The 20,201-nt window shown below is 52.0% G+C and overlaps 1 protein-coding gene across 12 annotated transcripts in view; it reads left to right on the top strand.

Moving 5' to 3' along the window:
- EPB41L1 (erythrocyte membrane protein band 4.1 like 1) overlaps window positions 1–20,201 on the top strand; it is a 121,229-nt gene that overhangs the window by 72,086 nt on the left and 28,942 nt on the right. For 7 of the 12 annotated variants that reach the window (XM_032420114.1, XM_032420113.1, XM_032420116.1 and 4 more), the window contains 10 exons: window positions 2,009–2,084; window positions 4,851–5,069; window positions 7,258–7,345; window positions 8,435–8,587; window positions 9,859–9,956; window positions 10,208–10,383; window positions 12,999–13,147; window positions 14,035–14,070; window positions 16,409–16,591; window positions 19,804–19,908. In XM_032420114.1, coding sequence (XP_032276005.1) covers window positions 2,009–2,084; window positions 4,851–5,069; window positions 7,258–7,345; window positions 8,435–8,587; window positions 9,859–9,956; window positions 10,208–10,383; window positions 12,999–13,147; window positions 14,035–14,070; window positions 16,409–16,591; window positions 19,804–19,908 — 1,283 coding nt within the window. The remainder of the gene's footprint in view (window positions 1–2,008; window positions 2,085–4,850; window positions 5,070–7,257; window positions 7,346–8,434; window positions 8,588–9,858; window positions 9,957–10,207; window positions 10,384–12,998; window positions 13,148–14,034; window positions 14,071–16,408; window positions 16,592–19,803; window positions 19,909–20,201) is intronic. The other 5 variants (XM_032420121.1, XM_032420118.1, XM_032420122.1 and 2 more) reach the window with 3 other exon arrangements.

Here is a 20,201-nt window from a genome sequence, read left to right as displayed (position 1 = left end):
GCCACCCCACCATTGTTTGCTCCTTTCTTTGTGACAGCCCCTCAGCCTCCTGAAGGGGGCGCCACCCTGTGTCCTGGGCTTCAGAGCTGGGTCTGTTTTCTCCCAAATCTCGGTGCCCATCATGAGGGCACTGGGGGCACCTGTCTGGGCTCCTGCTTCTCGTTGGCAAGTAGATTAGTGATCCATGCCTCACAAGGTGAGGGTGCCGGTTATGTGTGGACAGCTCCGGGCACATAGTAGGTGCTTTCCTGAGGTAGTCTGGTGTGGTGGTTGAAAGACAGACACGGGAGCCAGACTGCCTGGCTTTGAATCCGGACTCCAAGACTACTTACCTTTAGGGTTGTTGTGCGGGGTAAGTGAGCTGTTCTGTGTACAGCACCCAGAATGGTGCCTACACATAGCAGCGCCCGGTACATATTATCTATTACTATTATTATTACTGCTGCTACTACTCCTGAGACAAGGATTGTTCTCCTTGAGGCTGCTTTTTCCAAGGAGTCAGCTGTGGTCAGGAGCCCGGGTTCTGGGGTTCAGAGGTTACATCCCCATTCTCCACCACTGACTAGCTCAGCGATCCCAGGAGGGTGACTTACCCCCTCCGAATCTTCATCTATAAAAGGAAAGGTTTACCTCAGGATCATCATGAAGATCAGACTCCTCCATGTGCACATAAAGTTCCTAGCAAGTGAAGTGACCAGCACCTAGTAAGTGCTGGAGATGCTACAGCTCTATGGGGAAGGTGGTGATGACCATAGGGACAAGGACGGTAGTGACCGCATGGCCTCCAGCCCTTGGTGACCATGGTCCTGCCCTGGCTGGGCCTTGCAGAGCCCCAGGGGTGGTCTGCCCATTGTTCTAGATTGCAGCCTTTCCCCAAGGCCTCCTCTCTCTCATGTGGTCATCCCTTCTCTTGGCTTGCGGAGCTTGTTTCCAGCTAAAGCCCCAACCTTTATTTCTCTCTGTACCTACATGTGTACCCTTGATTGTTTGTATCTCAGGGTGAGGTAAACATTTATCCCTGTGAAATGCCCTTTGCTACTTTCCACTCATTACATTTGCCTTTTAGGTCTTGCTTATAACCCCATTCTGCCATCCGAGATGGAGCCGACCCCACATAGGGCAGAGTCTTACCAAGGGTGTTCCTAGGAACCATAATCTGGCAGGATGCCCCATGAGAAATGGACACAGCAGGTCAAATAAGTTTGGGAAACCCCTGACTATTTGCATGTCCCCTTTAGAGGGGTGCAGTTTGCAATGGCACAGTGGGGGCTTCAAGAAGTACAAAGTTAGGGAACCCATTTATTTATTTATTTATTTATTTTCAGATTTGTTTATTTTAGAGGGGGGAGAGGCAGAGAGAGAGGGAGAGAGAGAATCTCAAGCAGATTCCCCACTGAGCATGGAGCCTGACGTGGGGCTCAATCCCAGGGCCCTGAAATCATGACGGAGCTGAAACCAAGAGCCAGACACTCAGCTGACTGAGTCACCCAGGGACCCCAGGGAACCCACTTAATGTGACTTGTTTTCTTCCCATGAACATCCCGTGGCATAGACTTTGGTGTGGAGGAGGGAGCACGAGCTCTGGAGCCAGGAGGCTGGGGTCTGAACCCCAGCATTGCTGCTTCCTAGCTGAGTGATCTTGGTCTGGCCACTTTACGGCCTGAGCCTCAGTGTCCTCATTTGCAAAATGGGGATGATCATCAGACTTACTCATAGGGTTGTTGCAAGGTTTACTGAAGTGATGTTCGTGATGACGAGTAGGCCTGGCATGCACCACTGTTTTTCTTTCTTTCCACCTTCCTTCCCATTGCTATGTCACAAGTCTTTCAACCTGTGCCTCAGTCTCCTCATCTTTCAAGTGGGAATATTATTTCAGGCTTCCTGACTGGATTGTCCTGGAATTATACATATGAGAAAACTCTGAGGAATTGCCCATGGGATGGTGCATCCGGGCCACCCACTGGGGTGATGGGGCCTCTCTGATTGTTCCCCTATTTACTCCTCTCAGGCAGCCCTTGGAATTTTGCCTTCACAGTCAAGTTCTACCCCCCTGACCCTGCCCAGCTGACAGAAGACATCACAAGGTGAGGGCTGTGGAGGGGGCGTGGGCATGCTGGCCATGTGACTAGGAATGAGGACACCTGGGCCTGGTAGGCACGGGGCAGTACGTGAGGACAGTTGCAAACTCAGATGCCCAGCGAGGCCAGGCAGACAGCATCGACAAAGGAAGCTGACTCAGCGCAAGAGGAGGTGGCGCAAACACAGTGGTCAGTGACAGCTGACCCTCCCCTTCGGAGAGGGGAGGCGTCCCAGGCAGCATCGGGACCCATTTCATTGATTGGAATTGAAATTCAAGAGGACACGCGCCACCTCAAACAATTGCTGTTCGGCTCCAGCCATCCCTGCTATGTGGGAACTGGGCCCCTTGTTGAAGTGAAGCGAGAGATTTGACAGTAAAATCCACAATTTTTAAATATGGACAACTAATTCAGACTTTTTAAAAACATGGTGGAGGCCATCTCTGGTTGGGACAAGCCAAACACGTCACGTTCTGAGTGGAGCACCATTTTACTTAGGGGATAAGGAGGGAGTAGAGCGCAGACGCCTTTGCAGGGAGGAATTTGGTCCCACATGCTGCCCTGGGTCCCTGACAGGCATGCAAGGGTCAAATTAGACCGTAACCCCCTGGCCCCCCATGGAGGCAAGCCTGGGCTGCTGGGATGAACATGGATTGTGTGTACAATCTCATTGTGCCTCAGGGCCAGTAAATAACGTGGCTTGAAGGGTGGACGGGGTGCAAAGCATTCTCGAGAATGAGAACTTCTGTGGGGCTCATCCTGCCTCTGGAATCAGAACAGGGAGAGGCCCTTTTCTTTATCTAAGCCCCTTCCAAAGAGAGAGTCTCACTTCATGATATCCGGGGGCTGTGTCATCCATGTGCGGGGCCCTACTTGCCACCAACAATAATACGTGGGCTTGGAGTTATTCCTGCAGCAGGGGAAGGGCTCCTAAGCCAGCCTCTCTCTCTCCTGTTGGGTCCCTCCTGAATGTTGGCTACCTGTTTGCCACGCAACGGGCCGCAGTCACGATGCCGACTCTGGCCTTGGGGGATAATACAGATGTCCATGGGATAGATCAGACCTGAAGCCTTGGCCTCATTAGCCCTGCTCTAACCCCTAGGGTCATCTTGGATCCAAGATTCAGCAACAGGGTCTCAACTTCCTTTCCAGGAGGGCTGAGAGCTATAGACCGGCTTAATCCCCATCCCTCTGGTCTTACCCACTGGTATCTTTCCTCTTTGTGCTAGACCCTGGGCATTGGGCTTCTAGGGACACAGGAGGGAAATTAGCCCTGCTTAGCATGGATGACCTCAGGGAAGGGGGTGGTAGTAGCAGCTGATTTAGTCGAAAATATTCAGGCCCAAAATAAACTGGTCAGAATGACAAATTGATTGAAATGAAATATTGGTCAGGGTGTTTGGCAGTGATTTTCAAATTTTTAGACTTGAACAAAATGCCCTTAAGCCCATACTTGGTGCCCGTGATATTTGAGCCGCTACTGATTTTGAGCCTACGCCTTCGCCCTGAGCATGAGCTGAGGCCGCATGTACTTTTTGCCAGAGCTTCATGTCATGGAGTACTAAAAATTATACTGAGTAAAAAGCACTTAAAAGGAAAAGAAATAGGCAATTGGAAACAATGGTGAAACATGGCAAAATGGGCAGGGAGGCATCACTGGCTGAGGATGAACTGAAACTTTTTTTTTTAATGCAGTAACCAAAAAAGCAATTAAAAAATGGTTTAAAATGGATCTAAAAATTATAAAATCATCCAAGTGTGCATAAAGTTATAAAAAATAATATCCTTGTGGTTGGAGATGTTTCTTTTTTTTTTTTTTTTTTTTAAGATTTTATCTATTTATTTGACAGAGAGAGACACAGCGAGAGAGGGAACACAAGCAGGGGGAGTGGGAGAGGGAGAAGCAGGCTTCCTGCTGAGCAGGGAGCCCGACGCGGGGCTCGATCCCAGGACCCTGGGATCATGACCTGAGCCGAAGGCAGACGCTTAACGACTGAGCCACCCAGGCTCCCCTGGAGATGTTTCTTTTAAAGCAATTTTGTTTTTAGACAATTCACTTAGAGCTGAAGGCAAAATTAAAAGGTTTTGAGAAAACATTGGTGACCAGGTTTGTCCTCACTGTGGAATGTGGTGCAGAAGTTAAAATGAATGAGGTCAAGTTGTTTGTGCTGATATGGAAGGGCACTAGGTGCATGAAAAAGCAAGCTGGAGAGTAAGATGTACCATTTGATCCTGTGTACATGTTAAAAACACCCACGAATCAAAACACATGCATTTCTGTACCATGGGGGAAAAAAGGTCAAAACACCACCTGGATAATAGGGGTGACCTCTAGGAGAGGAGACTAGGGCTGAGAATGGACGTTGAGAGGAAATTTAGAATCACCTCTAAATAACGTTTGCATTTGTTCCACAATAAGAATATAATTAATTGTATGATTAAAAATACATGACATTAAAAAAAAATGGCTAACCAGCAAAGTAGTCCTACTTAGCTTGAAAATGAGTTAGAAATTTCAAATGTTCCCACGGTAGGAAAAATCCCTCAAAGTTAGAAATTAACAAAATGCTGAAAGGCACGTGGAATGGGACAAAACCGTCTTCTAGGACACACCCACATCATCAACACCTGAAATGACAGTGTCAGGAACGTTCCTATTCTACTGAGCTGAGTGTCGGTGGTTTGGTTCTGATGGATGGGTGGGCAGGGGTGCTGGGGGTGTCTAGGGAGGGAGTGGGGCCCGTGCCCATGGCCACTCTTCCCTCTCTCCAGATACTACCTGTGCCTGCAGCTGAGGGCGGACATCATCACGGGCCGGCTGCCATGCTCCTTCGTCACACATGCCCTGCTGGGTTCCTACGCCGTGCAGGCAGAGCTGGGCGACTATGACGCCGAGGAGCACGTAGGCAACTATGTCAGCGAGCTCCGCTTCGCCCCCAACCAGACCCGGGAACTGGAGGAGAGGATCATGGAACTGCACAAGACGTACAGGTGAGGGGCCTCTGCCCAGGGCCTCCGCTGGCTTCTCAGCCGTCGACTAGGGCCCCAGGTGCTGGGCTGTAAGTCCCCCACCTGACTCTGGCCCTGACCGGACCAGAGGTGCATCTGAGAGCCAATCATCTCAGCCCACTGGGTCTCTATCAAATGGGAATGGTAGTCGCTAGCTGTCTCGGTCTTGGTGTAAAACTCAAAAGTTTGCCTCTGCAGCCGGGCTGCCTGGGTTCACATTCTTGGCTCTGCCCCTTTCTGACCAGGGCATCTGGGTGGGTCGCTTCAGTTCCTCATCTGTTCAGTGTACGTGCTAATAGAACCTGCCTTGGCACTGTTGGGGGCTACATGGCACATAGTACAGAGACACCACGTATTTACTGTTGCTCTGTGATCTTCGGGGTTGAATAGTTGATTGTGCAACAGAAAGCACCTTATTCTCGGAGTTAGAGGATAACTAACCTGATGGGTCATCATAGGGCTGACTATTTAACTTATCAGCCCCATTTTTCACTTGCACGTGGTCGGATTTAGATGATCTGTCTGTCTCAGCTGTCGGTATTTGGGGCAGGAGAATTCATTGTGCGGGATGTTTGGCATCCCCGGGCTCCAGGCATTAAATGCCCCTAACACCCTCTCAGTCATCGTAATAACCAAAATGCCCCCTCCCCCATTCCCAAATGCCACTGTGAGGTTGGTACCATCCCTGGGTGGGGGTGGGGGGGTTCCCCTGGAACTAAGTGGTCTCTAGGATCCCTTCAAGTGGGAAGTGCTTTGGGCTCTGAGTCCAGGGTCGTTATGGGCACCCAACGTGACCAATGATGTGAAGCGCGTCACAAGCTGTGAAGTGTGTGCATGTGAGGGGGTGGGTATGGTGAAGTTATCTCATCGCTAATGAGGATGGGAGGCCTGAGGGGGGTTGGGTCTGGGGAGGAAGCTGAGGGCCAGATGTGGAGGGATCGTGTACAGGGGGAAGAGAACCTGCTGGGGTGTGACTGAATGCTAGGTCCCCAGGGGCAAGTGTGTCCCTCAGAGACTCTGCACACCAACTCTTGACTGGTTAGCAGCGGCTGTTGTCGTTCTGCGTTGAGCAGGACATTGAAACCATTCGGCTGGTTAGCACTGTCGGCCGGGGCTCAGGAATAGGGAGGGATGGCCCACCTGCCGTCTGTCGTCCCTGCCATAGGTAGCAAGATGTGGGAAGGATTTGCAAGAGTCCTAATAACTCAGAGAAAGAAGCTCGTATATGGGTGGAGAAAGGCAATGGCCATCCCTTTAGCTTTTACAGCTCTTTTGACACTGAAAGCACATGGACACCTAGTGTCCAGGCATCTCCCGCGGCCGCTCACAGAGGCAGACAGAGCAGAGGACCCCGAGGCCCAGGGGATATGACACAGATGTAAGGGAAGAGGTTGGGAAGGAGCACATACTCTGGAGCCACGTTATCTGGATTCAAGTCCCGACTCTGCTCCTGAATAGTTGTGTGGCCTGAGACGAGTCATTCAGCCTCTCCATGCTGGTTTCTCTATAAAGTGGGAATAATGAGGACACCGACCTTACACCGACCTCACTGTTATGAGGATTCGGTGAGTTCATGCCCGTGAAGGGTTTGGAACTGTGACCAGCACGTCATGCTCACTAAATGTTTGCTGTGGCTTAAATGGAAGATGTACGGTTCCCCGGCAGCCGAAACAAAGAAGGAACTTGATGAATTACGTAACTCTCTTGTCAAAAAGGAGAATGCGCACCTGCTCCTCAGGGGGGGGATTAAGTGGTTTCTGATAGAAAATTCTGAGAGAAGTGTCTTACGTGGGTGATCATTTCGGAGCCCCTGGGTGATTGTAACGAACCATGGCTTCCACAACGGCTTTGCAGCCGCAGAGAATTAGAATCTATGGCTCACATTGAATTCTGTGGCAGAATGAAGCAGAAATTCCGGCTCCCAGCTCATCCCTTAAATACTTCCTGGAGGAGACAGGACTGGACCTGAGCTTTGACACCAGGAGGGTGTTGGGTGGATGGAAGCGAGGGCTGAGAGCAGAGGGGAGGGACTGCGAGAGGCCTAGCCATATGCCTACTCCAGAACGTTTGCCTTCCTAGAATTACAGGTTCTGATCATGGCCACCTTCAGCCAGTAGGTCCTAGGCCTGGGCCTTTTCATGGCTGTCTGTGATCATGTTCTTTCCTTTAGGGGCATGACTCCAGGAGAAGCAGAAATCCACTTCTTAGAGAACGCCAAGAAGCTTTCCATGTATGGAGTAGACCTACACCATGCTAAGGTACTGCTGGGCCCCGGAGTCCCCCTAGCATCTGGGGGCGGGGTGTCCTTCATGCTTCAGAGGGCTTGGTGCGCCAGACCCTGTGTTCCCTCCAACCCGAAGCCTTTTATAGTCATATTTCTCATTCCTCAAAGTTCTATCACCCTTTATCTTCCCATAATCTTTATAACTTTTCTATATTCATATTATATTATGAAGCTGTTTGTACCACCACCAGATTGGGAGCATCATGAGGGAAAGACACAGGCTTTATTTATTTATTTTTTTTACCATGATGTAATTTTATTTATTTAGTTTGTAAACCAAGTTTTTTAATACTTAAATTCAATTAATTAACATATAATGTATTATTAGTTTCAGAGGTAGAGTTCAGTGATTCGTCAGTCTTACACAACACCCAGTGCTCATTACATCACGTCTCCTCCTTAATGTCCATCACCCAGTTCCCCTGTCCCTCTACCCCCCTCCCCTCCAGCAACCCTCAGTTTGTTCCCTATGATTAAGAGTCTCTTATGGTTTGTCTCCCTCTCTGATTTCATCTTGTTTTATTTTTCCCTCCCTTCCCCTATGATCCTCCATTTTGTTTCTTAAATTCCACATATGAGTGAGATCATTTGGTAATTGTCTTTCTCTGATTGACTTATTTTGCTTAGCATAATACCCTCTAGTTCAATCCATGTCGTTGCAAATGGCAAGATTTCATTTTTTCTGATGGCTGAGTAGTATTCCATTGTACATATATACACCGCATCTTCTTTATCCATTCATCAAGACATAGGCTTCAATTTATTTCTATATCCTTAGCACATAGCACATGGCCTAGCACCACATAGGTGCCACTAAATGTTTGTCGGTGAATCAGTGATTGAGTGATTGACAGAATGATCAAATGAGGAACGGGGTGAATGGCTGACAAAATGAATGAGTGAATGGCTGAATGACTGTGTGAGATTGGTCAGGGGCCTCCCAGCATGCAGGCTCTGACCCTGATCCTGAGGGCTCATCAGAAGCAGAGCTCAGGGAGGAGTTTTGGGGTGCGTGGCAGGCATGGACCCCAGGCCTGCCATTCGATGGTGTCTTCTCATGCAGGACTCTGAGGGCATCGACATTATGTTAGGAGTCTGTGCCAATGGCCTGCTCATCTACCGGGACCGGCTGAGAATCAACCGCTTCGCCTGGCCCAAGATTCTCAAGATCTCCTATAAGAGGAGTAACTTTTATATCAAGATCCGGCCTGGGGAGGTGAGTCTGCCTTGGGAACCCCTCCTTCTCACTGGAATTGGCTAGAACGGAGAGGATCCTGACTGCTGAGCCTGGGTTCTTTCCTACTTAGGATACATGCAGAGCGTTGCTAGGCTACTGGGTAAGGCTGGGGCTCTCTACATAGACTTCATGCCTTAGGTATGTGCCTACACACAGACAACACACACACACACACACACACACACACACACGTGCAGTATACACAGACACACACACGGGAGTACACGTATAAAGATAACCACATATATTCAGGTTACACAGATCAGTGAATACCTGTCCATCCATGTCAATTTATCTGCTTACATGTAGTATTCAAGTATGTACACGTGCCAAAACACACGACCACACACACAAACGTGTATGTCCAGCCTCCACATCTCACCCACCAAAAAGTCCATTGGTTTGTACCTCTAGAATAAATGCAAACCCATCTGCTTCTTTCTCCATTGTCCCAGCCACCAGCCGCCACCATCTCTCACCTGCATCTCTACAAGGTGACTCTCCCTGGTCCCCCTGTCTCCATTGTCATGTTAGGCCATTTTTCTCATAACTGCTAAGGAGAGCTTAAAAGTCCCTTCCATCAGATCACTGTCCCCCATTCCCACTCCTGCCTTAACCCTTTCAAGAGCTGTCTGGCTCGTGGGCTACTGTCCGAACCCCACATGTGGCCAGCTGCGTCTCCCACGTATTCTCTGCCCCCCACACACTGTGCTTCAGCCCTTTTGGCCTTCACTGACTTCCTAGGATGAGCCGAGCTCTTTCCTGCCTCCAGCTTTTTGCTTTTGATGTTCCCTCTACCTGAAATTCTCTTCCCTGCCTTCTCACATAGCTGGTTCCTTTCCCATCCTTCAGATGTCTGCCCAGAGATCACCTGTTAGAGGGCATCCCCTGATCACCCTTTCTAAGATCCTGACCCCTGCACCTGCCCAGGTACTCTGTCACATCACACGTCTCTGTTCATTCCCTTCATGCCCCCTTATCAGTGTCTGAAATGATCTTGTTTACTAATTTATTATCAGAGCACCCCTTCCCCGTCCCCGAGAATCTTCCGTCTTGGTCACCATGGCGTCTCTGTTGCTTAGCACTGGACCTGTCACAGAGTAAGGACTCAATCCACTTTATTGAATAAATGAATGAATAAATGAATAAACAGGCCAGAGTCGCACATGCCTGAGAAGAGGTTCAGAAAGGATGGACCAGGGGCGAGAGAGCCCAGGCCTTGCTTCTAAGCACCCTCCTTGGTTTTGCAGTATGAGCAGTTTGAGAGCACAATTGGCTTTAAGCTCCCAAACCACCGGTCAGCCAAGAGACTGTGGAAGGTCTGCATAGAGCACCACACGTTCTTCCGGTGAGCCTGCCCCTGGGGTGGGGTCACGGGGCATGCGCAGAGGCCATGAGTGTACACGTATGCTCCGGGAGGGGGGAAGCAGGAGAAGGAGCTAGGAGGGAGGGACTCCAGGAAAGCCCCCCTCCCCAAGTCTCTCCCTTTGTGGGTCACTTCGAGTTGTAGCTGGTGGGACAGTGGGCTGAAAGGCCAGCTGTGGGTCCAGCCTTGGGCCCGGCAACATAGGTCTAATCCCCCTCCTCCCTCCACTGCAGGCTGGTGTCACCCGAGCCCCCGCCCAAGGGCTTCCTGGTGATGGGCTCCAAGTTCCGATATAGTGGGAGGACCCAGGCACAAACCCGCCAGGCCAGCGCCCTCATTGACCGGCCCGCACCCTTCTTCGAGCGTTCCTCCAGCAAACGGTACACCATGTCCCGCAGCCTTGATGGAGGTATGCCCCAAATTGGAGGTGTGGGGGAAGGGTGGTGTTTAGAGGGAAGTGGGGGCGTACCAGCTTCCCCGGGATGAGCGCTGGGAACGTGGTGGGTACCTTACCAGTTGATTTGCACCAGGCCCAGTGGCCCAGGAGCACTGTTGCCCCCAGGCCGCTCTCGGTGGTCTCGCCCAGCCTACGGCATCACTCCCACTGGAACGTGACATCGCCGCTCTCTGCACTTCCTGCAACTTCCCTGAGTCGTGGGCTCTTGGGGTCCCGCGTTCAGCCAACCCCTGCCCCCCCCCAACCCCTGCCCACGATGCTTAGTGATTCACAGATTTCAGGACAATGGCATAATGGTGACTGCAGTGTGGAGCTGGGGATACCTTTCCCGACCGAGGCTGAGGCGTTTGGTTGTCCCCGGTCATCCTTTTGGTTCCGGTGAACTAATTGACATCCAACCACATGCTGCTCTGCACGGCCCTCATTCCTGCTGGGCTGACAGGTGCCCTTCATATCAACGAGAATTGGCCCTACACTGTCCTGCATCCAGCCAACCAGGGCTTCTCAAAACATGGTCCGCAGAATCACCTGTGCGCTGGTTAAACACAAAGATGCCCAGGGCTGCATCAGCACTCAGGGCCCCGGACTCTCCCCGGACTGTGCACATTGGAGTTAGTAGGAGAGGTTCAGAAGCCACATGGGCATTAGGGAGATTCAGTTAGGGATCTGAGTTCAAATCCCAGCCATCAGACTCCCTAGCTTCTCTGCAGACCAGGAAGTGGTCCATAAATATCCATACATGAATGGATGGGGGGTCTTGAGCAGCTGAACTTCCCCTCTACCTGTTTGTTCTTCTGCAAAATAAATAATGCCAATTTTGCTGTGTTACAGAGAGAACCAGACATGATAACACCCAAAACAGTTCCTGGCACATAGAAGGACCTTAATAAATTATACCCAATAATAGTTTATTATTGCTTTTAGGTTTGTAGGGGGTAGCTTAAGGAAAGAGGTGGGGACTTGTGTGGGGGAACAGTGGATACTCCCAGAACACATGGGGGCAGGCCTCTAGGCAAGTTAATTCTGCCCAACAAATATTTTCTGAGTGTTAGAATAAGTATGGCCCTTTCCTTTAAGGAGCTCGTAGAATGGTAGGTTTGTAAGCATTTAAGGTGATTCAAGCCATGGGAGAAGTAGGTACTGAATACAGAGCAGCCATGAGGAGAGAGAGATTAATTCTGTCTAGGAGGGGCAGAAAGGGCTTTGCAGAGAAGGTGACAACTGGACAGGGTTTTGAAGGATACGTAGGAGTTTTCCAGGTGATCAGGAGAGTCTGATACTTTTCCTGCAGTACGAAGGTGAGACCTGTCCCAGGATTCCTTGACTATGTTGAGAAGACGTGCAGTTTTGCAAAGGTCCATTTGAGGCTGAGGAAGCTCCTTATTCTCCTTGAGTGGGCACAGGGCTGAGAACTAAGATTTATGCAAAGGCAAAGTACAGTCTCTCTATTCTCCCCTGCAGCTTCCATTAGTATGCCAGGGCCTAAACGAAGCCCAGGTTGTGCAGGGTAGCAAAGATTGGTCTAGAGCTGGCGAGGCTCATCCAGGGAGAAACAGAAGCCTGGACTCTAAACCAGGAGACCTGGGTCTTTGTCCTGATTCACCGAAAGGTCGTCAGTGGGACCTCCCCCTCTCGGAGTCTCAATTTATCCTTTGTAAAATGAGGATAAGGATTCCCATTCTAGCCATCAACACAGAGGATTGCGTGGACCAAATGAAATAATGTGCATAAAAGGGCACTTTGCGGAGTGAATATATATGAATAGAAAGGCTAATTATTCTCTTTTAATCTAGGCCAATCCCAAGGATAATCTGTGCTCTGGTCATTTTCTGTGTTTTCCAGCCATTTTTTCCCACCAAGACATAGTCCATGGGCGTAGGCTGGGCTCTGCCCAGTGCCTTTTGTGTAAAGCCTGTCATTGCATCCCTTTCTCTCCTATTCAGAAAAGTACTTTGGAATGCCAGTGAGTGAGAAGGATGTCCGGAGTCCCCTTGAACTTTCCCTGATTTATAAAGGGGCTAAATTATTTGCAGATCTCAGAACTTTAGCTTTCACTGGTAAAGGCTACTCTCACAATAGCTCTGTAGTGCTACGTAATGGTCAAACAAGTATTCTGTCACAACCACCACAACAAAAACATCACACTTGTGGACCAGCATTGATTGAATTGGCTTGCTCTGTGCGGGTCTCTCTTCTAAGTATTTACACGCATGAGCTTATTCATTCCTCCCCCAGCTGTCTGAAGTAGGTATTGTTTATAGATGAGGAAACTGAGACCCAGAGAGATTGTGTAACTTACCCAAGGTCACACAGCCAAGAAGCGATGGATTTGAGATTTGAACCTGGGCACTGGTGCTGTAGAAGTCAGGAGTGGGGGCCGGGGCTGGGAGGCGGCTCTTTGTGACCTGGACAAGTCTGCCTCCCCTCTCTGTGTGCTGGCTCCTTATCCCCGACGTGTTGGGGCTGCTCCACTCCAACCATGGTTGGGCGGGTGGCAGGACTGGCTCCCTGTCCGTCCCCCTGGGGGAGGTCTCACACGGCCACCCGGCCATCTCTGCCCATTTTAGCGGAGTTCTCCCGCCCGGCCTCGGTTAGTGAGAACCATGACACGGGACCTGACGGTGACAAGCAGGAGGAGGATGGCGAGTCTGGGGGTAGGCGGTCAGAGGCTGAGGAAGGAGAGGTCAGGACCCCCACCAAGATCAAGGAGCTAAAGGTAGGAGCCTGGCTTTCTCATACCCTCTGACCTGGGATCAGGAGGCTGATTCTGGATCTAGCCTCGGCCTTGGCCTTGAGGTGTTCCCAGCTGTGGGGGAGCACCCTCGTTATGGGATGCACCATGGGAAGGACCTTGCCCAATACCTCAGTATCCCCTGGTGGTGGGTGGTAGGCATGCTGCCCACCCTGCACCCATCCCCTCTTTTTGTCCTGCTTCCCCACAGGGGCACTCTGTCCCCTAGAGGACTCCAGCCTCCTCTTGCCCACTCTTAATTTGCCCCTTTGACTGTGATCTTCATCCACATGGCCCCCTTCCTCCCCAGAGCATGACAGGGTGTCCCTGTGGGCCCTCACAAGGATGAGGTTCGGGTGTGTCCCCTCCGGCTGTCCCACGCATTGCCCACATACCTGTGCACACATCATGAGGGCACACGTGGCCTCAGACTAGCATGCATTCACTCACAGCTGTAGGCCCCTCTTAGAGTAGGGGCATGCATCCAGATGTGCAGGCGGCATGCACGCTCACGGCCATGGGTGCACACGGGTGTAGCATGTCTCCGTCAGGCGGTTGCAGCTGGGCGCACAGGCCCCTGAACACACATGCTGACCGCAGAGGCGTGAATACCCAGAGCCCTCAAGTCCCTTCTGTGTCCCGCCAGTCCCCCGGCTCCCTTCTTCACCTCCCCGGGCCAGCGCCCTGCCTCCCACCCTGCCCCTTCCGGCTACCTCACTGCCCCACGGGTGGTCCACCAGCTTCCCTGGCCTCTGTTCCCTGGGAGAGAGCCCTCGGGGCTACCTGCTGCACCGTACGGGCCCGTGCGGTGCCTCTGATCTGTTTGCTCTACTGACCCTGCTGGTTCCTTCCCTCCTCCCGCATCTCGCTAGCTGGAGCAGGAAACCACGCCGAGACACAAGCAGGAGGTACTGCATGGGACCCGTCACCGCATACCCAGCCATTCAGATCCCCAGCTCATTTGTCACCATCCCATAGTCCACCCCAGGCCCATGTCCTGGCACCGTCTCAGCTTCAGCCTTGCCTCTGCTCCCGGCCCTACTCCTCCTCCCCTATGGCCCCTCCCCGCCCCCCCCACCCTCACTCCCCCCACCCCCATCTCTCCAGCTCCCTGCTCAGACGCCACCCCTAGCCAACTTGTTCCCCCCGCCCTCCTCCCCCCTCCCTCCCTCTAACCAGCTTCCCATTCTGCCTCTTCCCACCACCCCATGCTTGCTTCCCAACTGCTGACCATCCCACCTGTGTCCATCAGCTCTTCCAGGCCATTCCATGCTTTTATTGGTCTTATCTCCCCTGCCCCCACCTAAACCCTTCCTTAGACTCATCTCCTCCCCGCACCACCGTTTGGTCATGCCTCCACCTCATCTGTGTCCTCTCTGCCCTCACCCCAAGCTTCTTTTTGTATCTACGGGCAACTGATGTGGGAGTGGGTGTGGGGGGCAGGGAGGAACCTTGGAATGCTTCTGCCTCTTCCAGCACGCTGCTGTCCCTCGGGGCCTGCTGCTCAAGCTCTGCAAGGAGAGCCTCTTCTCCTTTTCTCCTCCCTCTCCTTCCTCCTCTCCCTGCTGGCTTCTCTCAACTTAACTTCTCTGCCTTAACGATTTCTTCCCTTTCACACAGTCCCCAACTCTTCCTCTGAACCTTCACTGCCTTGCAGGTCTGTTGTTGGGCCTGAGGGAAAGGACCAGGGGCTGGGGCCTAAGGGCTTGGCCTTGGCCCATCACGTGAGCTGGGTTTCAGCCTGACTCTTTGAGGGTCATGGGTAAGCCCCCTTGGGCCCCAGCCCCCCAACTGCACAGCAAGACATTTGGACTAGGTTTCCCCAAAGCCCTTAACCCTAATCAAGGATCCCAGGGTTCCACTGCTCCCTCTCGCCTCCGGGAACGCCGCGTGCACACAGGGGCAGCGTGGCAGGATCAGGCTAGAAGGTCACAAGCCACATCTTGGGTCCATTGCAGCTCATACCCACCCCCGTGTGCAAACTCTATCAGTTTGACTTCTCAGACATTGTTCTAAGGCCGTCCAGCTCAGGAGGGGATATAGGAAGTCCAGACAGATGTCTGGAGGGAAAGCAGAAGCCTCAGTGGCATCAATCTCCTCCCCGAGGTAACGCACACGTCAGTCATGGCGGTAACGGGTAAGCCCAGGGGAAGATCTCAGCCTTGTCCAAGAGCAAGCTTGCCTTCCAGGTAGATCTTCCAGAATCTGCCGATTTGACTTTATAATAAGTGGAGATGGTCCACTTCTTGTCCTGAATTGAGTTGACAAGAATCCTCAAACAGCCTTGGTGATAAAGGTGCTTGAACTAACAGCCCACCTGCCCTCCCCTACCCGTAAGACCTAGAGGCAGATTACTCTCTCATGCTGCACTGGCTCAAGCTCAGACTTGGCGGTTTAATGGCAGACACACCCCTGACTGCAGCTCTCCCCAGCTCAGGTCTTGTGCCCAGCCCTGGGACTTAGCTCTCTTCTTCCCAGTCTCCGTTTCTCCTGCCCTCCTGAATGCCCTGCAGCACCGTCTTTTCTCTGTCTGGCCATATCTCACCTGTTTGCTCTTGAGTTGGTATCTACAAGGTAACTGCAAGACCCTGGGTGATTAGGAAGGGTAGTGGCTCACAGTAGAGGATGCGGAACACTGTGTTTTCCTGGCTCCTGTGTGGGAGCAGGGCTCATTTTTCTGGGTGTCCCTGGCTTTAGTATCTGAGCAGCTCACCTGTCAGGCTGAGAGGGGCCTAGGCTGGGGATCCTGCTAAGCACAGCGGTCCAAGTCTTGGCCAGAGGAAGGGACCAGGGCCCTGGAGGCCAGGGAGTGGGCCAGAGCAGCCCAGTGAACAGGGTTGGCCAGTTCTCACTGTGCCTCGGTTGTAACCAGAAGGAAGTCACCTCCATGCCCAGTTGAGACTGGGCGCACAGCACCAGTGGGAACTCACCTAGTCTTTGGGGATCTGGGTTGCCTTGGGTGTTCTGAGGCCGGAAGCCAGGCGGGGGGAAAGAAAAGGTGGTGCTTGCCCAGAAGCCTCCTCTTCTTAATCTTAAGTGCTTTTTGCTCCTCTGTTTAATCTTAAGTGCTTCGTGTTCCTGTTGGGGCTAATCATCTCTGCACCCTTGGCTCATGGGGCGCCGTGAGGGTGAGATGGAGTCATGGACGGGAATCACCTCGCTGATGTAGGGCAGCAGTGGCCACGGTTACCACCCCTGCTCAGAGCTGCTCCTCTAACACCCACTGCCCTCTCCATCCACCCCTAGTTCTTAGACAAGCCAGAGGATGTCTTGCTCAAGCACCAGGCCAGCATCAACGAGCTCAAGAGGACCCTGAAGGAACCCAACAGCAAGCTGATCCACCGGGACCGAGACTGGGAGCGGGAGCGCAGGCTGCCCTCCTCTCCCGCCTCCCCCTCCCCCAAGGGCACCCCTGAGAGAGTCAACGAGGTAGGTCTCACCCTGAACCCCTCAACAGGGGCTTTGGGTAAAGAGGGTCGGGGAAGTTGCTCTGCACCAACTTATACTCATCCTCCACACCTGTATGCCTCCCCCAGTTGCTGCATGAGGTGATGATGGGGATGGGGTGGGGGGCGGTGGTGCGTTCGGCTGGGAAAGACAAATTCACTACATCTTGGAATCCTTCTGGCCCCAGGGACCACCTTGAAAAAGTCAAAAGACTTGCCGTGGCTTGGTGTATTCCCCGGAGTATAATGGGAAAGGGGTGTTTATTAGACAAGCCCCATGTCAGACCAACAGAATCAGAATATTTGGAAATAGAGCCCTGGAATCAGCATTTTAAACAAGGGCCCCGGGGATTCTCATGCCCCCTAAACTTTGAGAATCCCAGCAGTTGCATCCAGTAACCAGATCCTTTAGTGCCGATTGTGAAAACACAGATGGGTGGTGTGTATGTGTGTGAGGGGGTGTTCCCTCCTGGAAGGATCCTCGGAGCCCACTAGAGGGGAACAGATCCTCCAAGAAAATTAGACCCAAGCCTCTTGCTTCAGAAAAGGATCCCACACCCACATGCCTTTCGGAGTGGAAAGCATGGGATATTTTCTCAAATGAAAAAGAGATAAAGATAGGATCTTGAGAATTCCTGTACTTATAATCCCAAGCTATTATTTTTAGCACTGCTAAATCTTGGCAGTATTTACCCCCATTTATACTTAGGTGTTTTCTCTCTAGCACTGCTGCTTACTTGTCTCAAACCCAACTGATCTAGACTTACACCACCTGGGTTTGAATTCTGGCTCTGATTCCTGCTGGCTGGATGACTCTGGGCTTATTACTTAATCTCTCTGAGCTTCCATTAGGCAGAGATAATAAAAGTACCTACCTCATAGGAAAGTTGTGAGGATCCAGGGAGATCAAGCATAGAGGGGCTGGTAGAGTACCTCGATGCTCAATAGGAGTTAATTATTGTTTCATTTTGAGAGTCCTGGGATTCATACAGAAGGTTATTTTCAAATCAGAACCACTTTTTTCTTTTTTAAAGATTTTATTTATTTGAGAGAGAAGGAGAGAGAGAGAGAGCATGAGCGAGGGGAGGAGCAAAGAGAGAGGGACAAGCAGACTCGATGCTGAGCAGGGAGCTTGACGTGGGACTCGATCCCGCGATCCTGAGATCATGACCTGAGCCAAAATCATGAGTCAGATGCTCAACCGACTGAGTCACCCAGGTGCCCCCCCAGAACCCCTTTTAAAGTTGGAAGGACCCTCAGAACCTACTTGACTTAAGCTCATCACTTTACAGATGAGGCCCTGGCCCAGAATGGGAACATACTTGTTCAGTGTCATAGCTGATAAAAGAGGGGCCAGAACCTGCTTTTCTTGTGTCCTGGCCATTGTAGTTGCTGTTAAATCACAGCTGCTGGGAGCAAGACCAAATCATGGGAAGACCAGGGTAGAGTCAACTGTGTATGTACTGTCCTCCCATGCTTTGAAATTTGGTGACGCAGTCGTAACCTACTAAGTGAACATTTGATTGAATCAGTTCTCCCCATGGCCTCGACGTGCCGGATAACGGCCTCGTCCAGTGAGGATGCTGTGGTAGTTTCCTGGCTGGTGATTCACGAAATGCGGGATGCTTTGAGGGCCTTTAAGTCCAGTGCTATGGAAGGAGGGCAAATCTGCAGCTACTGAGAGCCTCTGTGGTCACCCCTGGTACCCTGGCCTGGGCCATGGGGGCTGGTCTAGTGATCCAGGTACAGGCCCCACTCCTCTGGCCCTGAGAGTCTTGACCAGAGTGGCCTGGCAGTGGCTGAGGAGGAATGCAGAGGCTTTGAAAGGGTGGGACTCCAGCAGAGCAGGGCAGGATGAACCCCGGGGAGCTGGCTGCTCGGGTGGCTCCCGGGTGGCTCCCGGGTGGCTCAGAGCAGCGTGGCTTGGGAATGTGCCCCACCTGCTGGTCATAGCTGGAACTGCTAGAAGATGGGTCTTACTCAGAGGTGGGTCTGTTCCAACCCTTGCCCCTCACTGATGCCCCAAGAAGTGTAGTCCACTGCTGGAAAGAATTCTGGTCCAGGAGCTCACCTTGGAGCTATGGGCCATTTAACTGGGTTCCAGGCCCCACTGACATTTAGAGGCCCTTGAAGATTTGGGAGATGGGGAGAAGCTGTAGACAAGGACTGGACTGGGTTTTTGGGTGAGTGATATCACCTCTCTGAGCCTTGCTGCCTAGTCAGCCCATCTAAAGGGGGACCAGAATTGCCATTCCATGGGGTTGCTGAGAAGGCTGAGTGAAATAATGGGTATAAAAGCACTTTATATAAACTAGAAAGTGCTGTGCAGTCATGGGGCCATCGCCTCTCGTGACTGGAATCCCTGATTGGACTTTTTGGGGGCTGTCCTGCAGGGCTGTGTCATCAGAGGTCCTAGTGGCTTCCTCATATATTGTTGGGCCTCGTCTGGACCAAGGGGGAAACAGTGGGAACTTAAAATAGGGACTCCAAACTTTATTTTTTTTAATATTTTATTTATTTATTTGAGATAGAGAGAGAGAGAGCATGAGCAGGGGGAGAGGCAGAGGGAGAGGGAGAAGCGGGCTCCCCGCTGAGCCAGGAGTCCGATGCGGGGCTCGATCTCAGGACCCTGGGAGCATGACCTGAGCCTAAGGCAGACACCTAACCGACTGATCCACCCAGGCGCCTGGGACTCCAAGCTTTAAAGAAAAGTTCCCATTTGCCAAACCCAGGCTTTCATTTCAAAGAGGACTTTTTGAAGGGCTAAGAGCCAAACTGCAGGATTGAACCATTGCCTAAACCAAAGACACCCAGGGCAGACTTGGAATCGGAGTCTGGATGGTATGGCTCCTCGGCCTCTTGATTGGGAGCCTCTTGAAGGACAGTGGTATGTTTCCGCATCCCTCTTGAGTGAGGGCAGGGAGCAAAGGGTCCGAAGGCACGGTGCTGGCTGGCAGCTGCCCGTGGGCCTCCCTCCCTTAAAGGGCCACAAGGGGCAGCTCTTCTCTCTCTCGCCCCACTGGCCTGACCTAAGCCACAAACTCTAAGGGTGTGGGTTTTACAAAGCTGGGCTATTTACGGGCTCTGTGTGTGTGTCTCTCCTGCTTCCTCTCTCTCCCTTTCTTCCTGTCTCTGTCTCTCTCTCCTTCCCTTCCTCCCTCTTCCCTTTCCTCTGGCCCTGGGCCTCCCCTGCAGTCCCGGAGGACCCAGGACACCTCTCCGCAGGACTTGGCGCCTGAGCCTGGGACGGCCACAGGCTGGGAAGTGTTCACTCAGAAAAGCCTCGCAGCGTCTCCTGAGGTTACTGTCGGCACTTCCCCGCCCACACACAGCCACCCTAATGGTCTCAAGAAACCCCTTTCTCTGGGGTGAGGGGGGTGGACGGGCTCTGCCATGCAGGTGGGAGCAGTGGGTAGCCCTTGGGTCCCCATGCTGTGACAAATGATTGTCCCCATCCCAGGGATCCATAAAGGGCCAGGCCCTCCCTCATCCATTGTTTCTCAGGAATCAGGACTGAGATCATATTCTGGAAAGGCAGGACAGTTTGACTGGCTCTGGCTTCAAAGGGGAAGCTGAAATGATCTCCTTCTCTT

The sequence above is a fragment of the Phoca vitulina genome, unplaced genomic scaffold (assembly GCF_004348235.1).
Source record: "Phoca vitulina isolate PV1807 unplaced genomic scaffold, GSC_HSeal_1.0 scaffold22, whole genome shotgun sequence".
Taxonomy (NCBI): Eukaryota; Metazoa; Chordata; class Mammalia; order Carnivora; family Phocidae; genus Phoca; species Phoca vitulina.
The sequence above is the reverse complement of the archived record's forward strand: the minus strand, read 5'-3'. Positions and strand labels throughout refer to the sequence as shown.